The following is a 12,466-nucleotide window of genomic DNA, read 5'->3' on the forward strand; positions in this document are numbered from 1 at the left end:
AAATATAACATTAAAAAGTGTATAAATCACTAATTTTTCTAAAGAAACATTGTCCAACAGCGACACCAGCAGGTAAACTTACATCGGGAGTTCGAGTCTCTCTCGCCTCCCCTGAGCCCATTGAGTTTTAACAGACCAACTAAAGCGTGCAGTGGGGGGGTACTTGAGAATGAATGGGGGAAAATCACATGAGAGGAGGCAATGCCTCCATCAAGATTGCATATGACTGGTTATGTTCGGCTGTGATTGGTTCATGCGATAAATCCCGCCTATTGTGTTCATGCGCATTCTACGTTCGCGAATCAGTCTGAATGAACAATATAATGGCATTAATGGGAAGACTCATTTAAACAAGTAAACAACTCACACACTTAGATGTAACCACTTTATTACGTCAAAATAAGACTTGAAATGGTCTGAAAACACGATCTGTGGGTTTTTAGTGAGTAAATCAGCTTGTTGAAATTTAAAGTAAATTTCTGTTTCTGTGACCAATATTTACTGAGCTTTGATGACTGATGAACGAATAATTCAAAAATAGTTAAGTTAACTTTGAAAAAGAATAGCTGAACATAAGTTCACCAATAAAATATTTTGTTTAAATTGTTACTGCCTTGAGTTATTATTTTGGAATAAATGTAAAATGCTTAATAACTTGATGAGATTCATACTTGGCTTTAATAAACAGAATATTGATTACATTGTTAATGTAAAAATATAAAATAGACAGCACGTGAACTCCTCTCTTAGCTTTTCTTTGGGATTAAAATAAGAAAATAAGCGGGAAGAGAGCAGGGATGTAGTCACTTCACAAAGTGTTGTCATACAAAACACAAATTATGTCCCTTTCTTTGAAGAGTGAATCACAGTAAATCCACAAAACTCTTTATGCCTAATTGCTATTTTTAAAGAGGCATGGGGAAACCGTTTTAACACATGCACACTAGCTTTCAAAAGTTTGGTCTCAGTCATTTTTGAAAGGAATTAATACTTTCATTCAGCAAGGATGTATTAAATTGATCAAAAGTGACTGTTATATTTTGACAAAAATGAAATAACTGCTTTTCCTTCTGTTCATTAAAGAGTCATGAACCATGAAATGGTTTACAAGAACATTTTAAGCAGCGCAACTGTTTTTGTTTCTTGAGCAGCAAATCAGCATATTAGAATGATTTCTGAAGGAATATGTGGCGCTGATAACTGGAGTAATGGCTACTGAAAATTATATCATAGAAGTAAATTACTTTTTAAAATATTTTAAGTTGTAATACTATTTCACTGTTTTTGCTGTATTTTTGATCCAGTGTTAATTTTGTTTTGGTAGTTTGGTAGATAGTTTTGGTCATAGTCTTTTGACGAAAATGCCATTTAATTTTAGTAATATTTTAGTCATCTGAATTGTTTTAGTCTAGTTTTAGTCAACTAAATATCATAAGATTTTAGTCGACTAAATCTACAGTATATTTAATCTACTAAAATCTAATGGTTTTAGTTACAGCGTAATGTATGGATTAAGCATTTCTTCTTATTATAATAAGAATTATTATTATAACTTATTATATATTCCTGAATAAAACCTCTATTAACCTGTTAACATGAATGATTTCAAAGTTTGAACATGCAATACAGACACAGATTTAACTGCTGTGACACATAACATGTTTTATATCTTAAAATTAAACAAAACCACTTGTCATAAAGAAACAAGAGCATGGTCTTTTCTAGGGGTGGGCGATATGACCAAAATATCATTTTACGGTATGATGAATTTTATTTCACGATAACAATATGTACCTCGATTAAAATTAAGAAAAAGAAGCAAATTACAAGCACAACAGAACAAATAAATATGAAAATACTGCATAGTCTTCAATGTATCAATCAAATATGATTAACATTAATAATAACAGACAGCAGCAGGTAAATAAGGCTGCTGTCCCTTTCAGACCGACTGCACGGATCCAATATACTGAAACGCATCCGGTTTTCACCCAATTGTTTTACATTTATTTAACACATAACCGACTGTGTTTACTTGAATACTCCACACGACGGGTATTATGACATAACTGTGCATATTTGACCATTCAAGCACAATAAAACACGAAAGAGATCTGTTTTTGCGATCACATGCTGTCGAGAGAGGTGCTTTCTGAGTGTGTGTGTCAGTCAGCACGAGCAGAGTTTTTTTCACTGCTTATTGCACATAATAACTCTACCAAGTGTGTCCCACTCTTTATTTTCTCATTCATGCATGTTTCCTTATCACTCTAAAGGTGTATAACATTTAAGCAGTACTGTGTTACGCAGATATATTTGCATACCACGGAATACACGATATAGCAAAATCTCTAACGATAGACACTTTATTTTGCAGTAACGATATATACCGGCATACCGCCCAGCCCTAGTCTTTTCAATGAAATACCAATGCTTATGCACAGTAATAATCATTCAATTAAAAAAGAATCATTAAAAACAAGTGTTTATTTCATTATAGTCTCATTTTCATCAATGAAAAAATGTTGTTGATGAAAATTATGATTACATTTATTTGTCAATGAAATTAACACTGTTTTGATCAAATAAATGCAGCCTGGCTGAGTAGAAGAGACTTTTGAAAAACAGAAAAAAAATCATACTGACCCCAAACTTGTGTTTTATATCCACCTTATTTTTCCCGTAAGAGTGGGTAAATTGTAAACATGTAAATTTAATGGGTCTGGCTTCCGGTGTCATTCGCTTCCAGCTATTTTTAGCTGTACAAAAAACTTGTTTTGCTGCTTGTTTTTGCAAACTGCTGTGTCTTACCATTGTTTTAATGTATTATCTTAATTATGAACTCAGTGGTTTGTAGTGCAAACAGTTTCACTGTTTACTGCACTTTGTTATTCTTCTCGTTATTTCCCTACAGTGGCTAATGCGTTGAAAAAAAAGGTGGATAAACATATTTAAACACACTCCAGGCAAATAGAAAATGAGATCAGCTGTGATTCTTTCACTTTAATGGTTGGAATAGGGGCGGTTGGCAAAATCTTCTGAATGACAATTACAGAACAAGAGAGAGAGGAAGGGAGAAAGAGTGCAGGGGTTGTGCTGAAGTCAGCGACAGGCTGAGCCACAGGCCTTCAGAAACTCCTCGAGGATGTGGCGCCTTGTTGCTGCTCTAAATGTCTTGAAACTGAAGCTGTGGCAGCGCTCTGAAACTTTGCTGAGGCTGCAGCATGTTCATGGAATTTCCAAAAGTCATAAATGTTCATGGCCTGATGTATCATCTTGTAAAGTGATTTTACATTATAGTTCATCATACTGACCGTTAAGGTGATGATACACAGGGCAACTTTTTTGAGCAACGTTGCTTAAGCAATTTCCCATTGAGTATGGGCATCAAATTGCTATCTGGATACTTTAGATCGGCCCTGTGTCTCACCTGGTTGCCAGTTGACTGCAACATTGCCCAGCAACATTGCTCAAAGTTGCCTCGTGTATCATCACTTTTAGGAGTTTTGGATACTTCATTTTACAACATTCTAAATTGAAGTGAATGTATCTAGTGACCTTAAAGTGAACATGAAATCAAGTTAACACTGTTTACTTTAATAATACATGTTCCTGGTCCTATTGTGCATGATTCATCAGTGCACTTAATTCTAAATAGAAATGTTGTCTTCATAATCTTTCATCAAAATGTAATTACTAGCTCCATTATGCTATGGAATGTCCACTCTTCAGGATCCAGTCACTTCCCAATAGAGTATTGAATATTTTGTTTCACTCGGTCAGAAATATATCATAATTTGGAAGGAAAATGGATTGTGACTGTGGTTTCATGTTGATTTAAATCATACCATAACATCATTAAAACAGTAGAGGAAAAACCACCTTTTGACGCTGCCCAGAGTTTGCAAACAGTTTGATTAGATTGATTGGGATGAATAAGTACTATTTAGATGTGTCTTGCACAATGTGCAAAGCTAGGGAGCAGCCATTCAAAAGTCAGTAAGATTTTGTTCTTTAATTTTTTATTCGGCAAGGATGCATCACTGTTTTCAAACTTTGGTAATAATCTTGATAATAAAGACTTCTTTCCAAAATATTAAAACATGTTACTGACCCCAAGCTTTTAATGGTAGTGTAATTTGAGCTAGTTTTTATGTGAACCTGGCAGCCCATTTCACACACACACACACACACACACACACAGTATTGTTTTGTTTTTCCTTGCGCACACACACACCCACAATGAGAATTAACTGTCCAGGAGGTTTTGTAACTGTTACCAGGGGTGGTGGACTCTCACCACTGAAATAAATCTTACATGTACATGGTTTTTTCAGGGTCATGGTTCATTTTAGTTGAGCCCTTTACCTTTTTCAGGTCTTGAAGCATAAACATGACCTCTGCTTCTGAATCCCCCACCGTCTCAATGCACTGACCCAGAGCAAGCCCACAAAATGTAAAGTACAGTATATTCAGTCCTGACCCTTCTGTCTGAAGGTCTCTGTCTGCAGAGGACTGTTCACCTCACAGAGTTCTCAGCATTCACAGAAACAAGCGCGCTTATTGGAAAAGCATTAAAGAAGTGACGTGACATGTGGCCAAGTATGGTTACCCATACTCGAAATTAGTGCTCTGCATTTATCCCATCCAAAGTCCACACACACAGCCAGCAGTGAACACACACACACACCGTGAACACACACCTGGAGCAGTGGGCAGCCATTTTTTTGCTGCGGTGCTCGGGGAGCAGTTGGGGGTTTGGTGCCTTGCTCAAGGGCACCTCAGTCATGGTATTGAAGGTGGGAGAGAGCGCTGTACATTCACACCCCCCACCTACAATCCCTGCCAGTACGAGACTCGAACCCGCAACCTTTGGGTTATGAGTCTGGCTCTCTAATCATTAGGCCACGACTTCCCCATGTACATGAAAAGGAAGAAAAGGAAAGCTTTTATGAAGAGTGACCCATAATGCTCCATTTAACCTTTTTTTTTTTTAAGAAAAGCCATATAATTTACTCTAGAAGAACAGTAACTTTGGTAACACATACAGTAAGTTTCAATTGATTAACACTGTTAAATGCATCATGAACTGAAAATAAACAACACATTTTTTACAGAATTATAAAATGTAGGCAGTTTTAAATTAAAATAAATAAATAAATAAACTACCGTTCATTGTTAATTCATGTTAGTTCATAATACTTTAGTTAATACAACTTGTTAAAAATGTATTATTAAATGCAGAAATTAAATCAATCAATAAATGCTAAAAGGTTGTACATACATATAACTTATTGTAAAATGTTACCATAAATATTTTGAAACTAAGCATGCCCTTTTGGTTGAATAATTTTCTCAGTTACGTATGTCTCCAAGTGTAATAAAACCATTTTGTCCGGGGAACTACATGAACCAAATCCCACCACCATCCAAGTCTTCCGTTGTTCCCTGATTCTCTTTTCCCCGCTGTCCATTTCTTTTTCCCCTTTCCACAAATATCTGTCTCTGTTCTCAAGACTTGTCAGTTTATATGTGAAGCATGTTTTTCTCATTATTGTGTTGCTATGGTTGTGGCTTGGTCCTTCTGTTACCTGTGATTGGGTCATCTCTCTCTTTGTCTCTCTTTCTCTTTTTCTCCCTTCCTTTTTTGCTCTCATTCCCAGTTTCTCTCTCTTTTGCTGCATTGGGTCAGTGTTTGCCAAGCATAACATTTCAACAGTAGAGAGATTGTTAGGAGCCTGTGTGCTCAACCTAAGTAACACCCTCCAACACATGCATGTCAGCGGAATAGCTCCCCTTCGTTTGTGAACTCCTCACCTGTCTGGGAAGCTTATTGACAGGTCAAATGTGTGTACATACTACTGGATGGGGCATTGCATTGCCACACTGGCCCCCTGTGTCTGACTGAGGTTTGCATCGGACACCCTGGTGTGCAGCACCCGGAAGGAAAACATTTCTGTAAAAGCTTTTTGTTCTGAAAAAGACTTCAACGACCTCACAGAATAATTATGTCTAATTATTCCTGTTTAAATGGGTTTTTGACTTCCCTATTTCCATTTTCAAAAGACGAAAGTCCTGTTTATACTATTTTAGCAACAGAAGTAGAATGTCTTTCATGGTTTTGTTTTTCTTTTCTCACCTTTCTACCCTCTTCTATTTTTTCCTTCAATTCGGTTTCTGCTTTTTTTTTTTTTTTTGTTCCTTTACTCATGGCTCGAAAACGTGTCTATGTTCCTGTCTGGATTTTAATTACTAGCTAGAGTGTATTTTGAATTCGTCTTGGAAAAAGTGGGCTAACGTCTGATATTAATGTGCATGGATGAGGATTTGGGAAGTATTTGCACATATGCAGGGTTCTTGGTGGAAATTAGGGATGTACCGATACCGATACTGGTATCGGGCCCGATACTGAGCTCCTGTTCTCGTACTCGTTAAAATGCCCCGATACCAAACGCCGATACCACACAGCATGTGATCAGTGCCATATTCAGACAAAGAAACACCGACAACAGAACAACAGACAGCAGAATGGAGTTATTAGATATTAAGGATGTCTACGAAGTGTATGTATGCAATTAATATAATGTTAAACATTCAGTATTAATGCCTGCATAGGTGACGTGCGCGAGTTGATAAGCAAATCACGCTGAGTGGATTGAGCGCACGGCGGCGCAGATGCGCGAGCTTGTCGAACGAATATCCCTTTCTCACAGACGTCACTGTTTGTAGTTCGGTCAGATGTCAAAAACAAGTGAGTAAACCAATGCACAAGTTACTTAATGGTAAGGAGAGAGAGAGAGAGAACGCACTTCTGTTGCATGATCTTTTTTGATGTTCGCTCACTTAACAGACGCATCATTTGGATTAAAACTAAATCGTAAATATAAAACAAAATTTATAGGGGCATTTGCTATAAACGTAATTTATTTTCAACCTTAAACATAACACGACTTTATGGTGAAAGTGAAACTATCAGCCAGTGTGAAATGCGCTAGGCTGTACCGTACTTGTCCCTCTCATTCTGCACAATACAAATACGTGCGCGCGTTGCGCATGTTTTGCTTGCTTCATGAGTGTTTCTGCATTATATGAGTCGCTTTAGAATATAAATTGCAGCACGTTTGAGATGGAAAAAAACGCGACTTCTATATCTGAAAATATCACAGTTAGGAGATTTATAAGGAGTGGTTCCCTGCATTATTACAGCAAAACGCGTGATTACAGTACTGAGCCGCTGCAATGGAGCAGCTCTAATGCAATTAAATTAAAAATGATGTACCATAGAGCAAAAAAAATAAAAAATAAAGGTGAACAGTGAAAGTAACAAAAACTTGTAAAATACATTTTAATGGGCATAATTAAGTGTGAAAATAACCTGAAGAATATACAGTCAAACCAAAAATTATTCAGACACCTGATATAATTTTTGATATTTATTTTTACTAGTGGGACACTATAGTTCATTTATGTAAGTGAGGATAGCAGAATAAAGTGAACTGTGACATATTATACCCAAAAATTCTTCATACTGTGGACTACCAGTAAAACTGATAATTTGGGACCAGAAATTATTCAGACCGAGTCTGGGAAAAAAATTGAAGTTGAGGTTTGCACTGTACTGGCTGACAGCATTCCCAGGAGACTACAGGCTGTCATTGAGGCTAAGGGTGGCCTGACAAAGTATTGATAGTTGTGTAAATATTGTCATACTAACAGTTCTCTGAATAATTGTTGGTTGATTGTAATTCATTACATACCTTTCTATAAAAGTTGTCTGATATTATCAAGATGAATTTGTTCTGACAGTTTAACTCTGAGTTCTTGTCATATTTTATTACCATTTTCTAAACTATAGCGAATAAACTGTGAAAATATGAGAAATGTTGAATTAATTTAGCTTTGACTGTATCTATTTACTAAATGAAGTTAACCAACTAACATTATACATATTATTTTCATTTCTGTACCCAATATTTAAAAAATGTATTGGTAAATTAAAATATATCGGTACTCGGTATCGGCAAGTTCCAAAAATAAAAGTATCGGTATCAGGCGATTACTGGAAAAAGTGGTATCGTGCATCCCTAGTGGAAATAATTGTTGCAAATGGATAATATTGCCGTTTGAAATGGTGGATGTCCAGTGCTTTCAGATCAATATAGCCTGTCAAAAATATCTGAGTTTGGCAGTAGAGTGCTGCAGGGATGACATCATTTTGTAGGCCAGCCCGGAAGTTACCATAACCCTGGTTCCCTTTAAAAAATCACACAGTATTTTTCCACTGTCTTTTGGATTATTTAAAAAAATAATCTGTGACCAACAACAGTTTCTGAAAATCCATGAGAGGGGCATTACTGGTTAATTTTTGTGTTGTAGAATACAACAGAAAAATATCTTAAGCTTGTGTTTACCATAACCGCTTAATTCAAACATTTAACCAAAAAAAACCCATTCAAAAAAACAAAATAAAAAAAACATTACCTTTGGGACGATTGACCTAAAGTGCAAACAAGCCTACTTATTTCTGGGTTTTAAGGCTTGAAGCACACTTTTGGCATCTTTTTTTCTGTGTAATGTTCAGAAGAAATGCATATATATATATATATATATATATATATATATATATATATATATACCATATAGTTCCAGTCCAATCATCTTACCTTTAAAATTTATTGTGTCATGCTTCATATCATTGTTTTATAGTTTTCATAGTAGTTTATGTGGCAGAATGTCTAGGACTAGGGTTGGGCGATGTCTACCAAATTGGCATCTGACGATGTCTACAGTAAAACATCGTGATGGACGATGGCATTGGGGGGCGGGGTTAGGGGGTGTGCCCGAAGTGTGAATCCGTTTGCAGAAAGGCATGGAAAACAAAAAACGCGTTCTACGGAGCCACTAAAGGGACATGGTTAGCCGCTTGCTAGCAGTAAACTGTTACGTTACAGTACATGAAAATTCACTTACCACATACACAGAGTAAGGAGAGATGACTGATATGACAATGGACAATGATTTGCAGATACTGAGCACCACTGACAAATATCTAATCTTGTAAAATGTGTGGTAGGTACTGCCGCTCCGTAGTATAGAGTCCGTGTGAATGTGAAAATGAAAGTGAAAGTAAAATGAGAGCGCGCATTCGAAAGCGGTTTCAATGCCCTGTATTTTAGTAGCGGCTCCCTGATGCCCACAATTTAAATACAGTATTACCCAACTATATAATTGCGAGAGAAAGTATTGAAATTGTATATTTATTCCCTTTAGGGGTTTCTTAGTACACTTAATTTCCTTTCCGAATACGGAATTGGAATTCGGTGGATTGTGGGGGGTATGGGGGGACAGATCACGATGCCGGCTCAACATCGTGATGTCTGTCAGCCATCGGCGATGGACGATGGCATCGTCTATCGGCCCAACCCTATCTATGACCTTTAAAAATCTCTGCTCATCCTACAACAGTTAACTTCTTTATTTTCATGGAAATAAAAATGATCATGACTCATCTCTTCACTTTTAACAGCTCGTTGGCTACAATGAGAAGCCGGTGAACCTGCAGATGTTCATCGGGACAGCGGATGACCGTTATTTGAGGCCGCACGCATTCTACCAGGTTCACCGCATAACAGGAAAAACTGTCGCTACGGCAAGCCAGGAAATTATCATCACCAGCACAAAGGTTCTGGAGATTCCTCTCCTTCCTGAAAACAATATGTCTGCCAGGTACCTGCCAACAGCCCTTCATTTCAACATCAATCTAGATTCTCACTCACACACAGAAACATAAATACACACTTGATTTTCTATCATGGTGAGGACTTTCCATTTGACTATTGTTTTTAATAATATTTTATATCCCCTAACGTGCCTATTTTTACTTATTCATTATTTAGTACAGAATGATAAAGTTATTGTCCTTGCAATGACTGTCAGCTGCTCACCACAATGTAGATTGTTTTAGGTAAAGAAATTTGGTCTCCGCAATTTAGTGAAATACGCACAAATGATGTTTACTCTGGCCTACTGCTAAACCTAAGCGTAACAGAAAACTTTTGACATTATTGGATTTGGATTAAATATGAGTCTTTTAAATCATGAGAAACTCTTCACGTTTCATCACAAGTTGATTTTCTATGTTAGTAAATACATTTTCAAAAATGTGTCATTCACAAGTAGAATGAAACCTTTACACACACATGAGCACTCTTTTATCACATATACACTACTGTCCAGAAGTTTGGGATCAGTAGGATTTTTAAAATATTTTAGAAAGGAGTCTTTTGTGCTCATCAAGCCTATATTTATATCTATTTTAATATATTTTAAGTCATTTATTAAAGTAATAAGTAATTTATCCCTGTGATGGCAAAACTGAATTTTCAGCATCATTACTCCAGTCTTCACTGTTGCATGATCCTTCAGAAAACGTTTTAATATGCTGATTTGGTGCTCAGGAAACATTTCTTATTATTATCAATGTTGAAAACTGTTATGCTGCTTCATATTTTTGCGAAAACAGTGATAGATATTTTTTTTGTATTATATAATGAATAGAAAGAACAGCATTTATTTGAAATAAGAATGTTATGACAACTGTAAATGACACAAATTTAATTAATCATTGTTATCAATTTAATGCATCCTTGCTGAATAAAGGAATTTAAAAAAATCTTGCAGACCACAAACTTTTGAACAGTTTGTAAATTGCATTTATTTACAGTACAAAATACATTTACAAAAGTATGTTATTTATAACATGTAATTTCTGATTGAAAACATTAAAATCTGCCATTTTTAATAAGCACAGCTTAAAATTTGATTTCTGTGCCAGCTTTTAATGTACACTTAAATTGAAAATATACTGTTTTGTTATCAGTCATTTATTAACTCCATGAAAAGAGTATAAATCCAGAAAGTGACTTTGAGTGAATAGAAATCATTTAAGCAGTTTTGCTTGACAGAGAGTATGATGGAACTGTTATGGATACTTTTTTCTGATGTGTTTCTCCTGCTGTGTTTGTCAGTATTGATTGCGCTGGAATCCTGAAGTTGAGGAACTCTGACATTGAGCTGAGGAAGGGAGAAACTGATATTGGACGGAAAAACACTCGGGTCCGTGTGGTGTTCCGGGTTCACATCCCACAACCCAATGGAAAAGTGGTCTCACTGCAGACTGTTTCAATTCCAGTGGAGTGCTGTAGGTTTTATACACACACACAGAAGAAAAATATATTTGAGGGGGGAAAAATAAATAATATGTGTATATATATATATATATATATATATATATATATATATATATATATATATATATTTATTTTTTTCCCTCATTAATGTACACACAGCACCCCATACTGACAGAAAAACACAGAATTGTTGACTTTTTATATATATATAAAATTAACTGTCTAATGTGAATTACTGTCTTATCTGTATGTGTGGTTAAATAGCCCAGCGCTCAGCACAGGAGTTACCTCAGGTCGAGAAAGCCAGTATTAGCAGTTGCCCAGTGAGTGGAGGAGAGGAAATGGTCATCATTGGTTCCAACTTCTTCCCCGAGTCAAAGGTCATTTTTCTGGAGAAAGGTCCTGGTAAGAATTAATGGGGTTCAAGTGCTATTTTAGCTTCTTTTCTCATGTATTGGCTCTCATCATTTTTATTTAATATTTTTTCATTTTTCTAAGAGCATTTAAGTAAAAAGAAAATTATTAAATTCCATTATATTAACTTATATTTAAGAATCAAGTTATAATTAATTGTTATTCCAGGCAAACAATTTACATTTATATGGCCAGTTTCATATCTCTTGGGCCTTTTCTTCTCAGATATTTTTCTCACTTTATACATAATTGAAAGTCAAATCAATATTTCATATCCATTTGTTTATTTATTTAGTAAGTAGCTATGCACTAAGCTGGATAATGTACAGTCAACATGTCATTATATCAAAATCAACCCCTTTTAGGATGATATTAGATCCCTCCACTTAGTATCGTTACTTGCGTTTGGCTAGTAATAATTCCTTTTAGCAGGTTGCTACAAGCTCTGCAAGCACAGCTGCGTATGCACTACAAATGTCTTCATCATTCACTGTGAGCAAATATTGCCTCCTCACCTGTCTTACCCTCAAGGATCACAGTTATACCTGCACTAATCTCTGTCTTAGTGAAGCTAAAACAGCCTTATTCTTAAAAACGGCAAGATCAGGTGGTTTTTAGTTCAAATCTGTCTGGCTTTGGGAAACTGGAGCGATGGGTAAAATGTGAGGTAGTCTCGATTTCTCACTTCTAATTTGAGAGCGGAATTTGATTGTTTCTCGTCAAACCAGAGTGATTTATCTTCGCTTTATCAGCATCCTGACCTCCCACGGTTTCCCTTCTCCTCTGGGGACACTCTGTGTGTGTGTGTGTGTGTGTGTGTGTGTGTGTGTGTGTGTGTGTGTGCGTGTGTGCGTGTGTGTGTG

General features: G+C 36.1%; 1 protein-coding gene across 1 annotated transcript in view; it reads left to right on the plus strand.

Annotated features, from left to right (window-relative positions):
• LOC107548920 (nuclear factor of activated T-cells, cytoplasmic 3-like) overlaps positions 1-12,466 on the plus strand; it is a 76,259-nt gene that overhangs the window by 50,531 nt on the left and 13,262 nt on the right. The window contains exons 4-6 of the mRNA XM_016229793.1: positions 9,527-9,726; positions 11,028-11,200; positions 11,454-11,594. Of these exons, the coding sequence (XP_016085279.1) occupies positions 9,527-9,726; positions 11,028-11,200; positions 11,454-11,594 (514 nt within the window). The remainder of the gene's footprint in view (positions 1-9,526; positions 9,727-11,027; positions 11,201-11,453; positions 11,595-12,466) is intronic.

Source organism: Sinocyclocheilus grahami, unplaced genomic scaffold, assembly GCF_001515645.1.
Source record: "Sinocyclocheilus grahami isolate Dianchi unplaced genomic scaffold, SAMN03320097.WGS_v1.1 scaffold358.1, whole genome shotgun sequence".
Classification (NCBI taxonomy): Eukaryota; Metazoa; Chordata; class Actinopteri; order Cypriniformes; family Cyprinidae; genus Sinocyclocheilus; species Sinocyclocheilus grahami.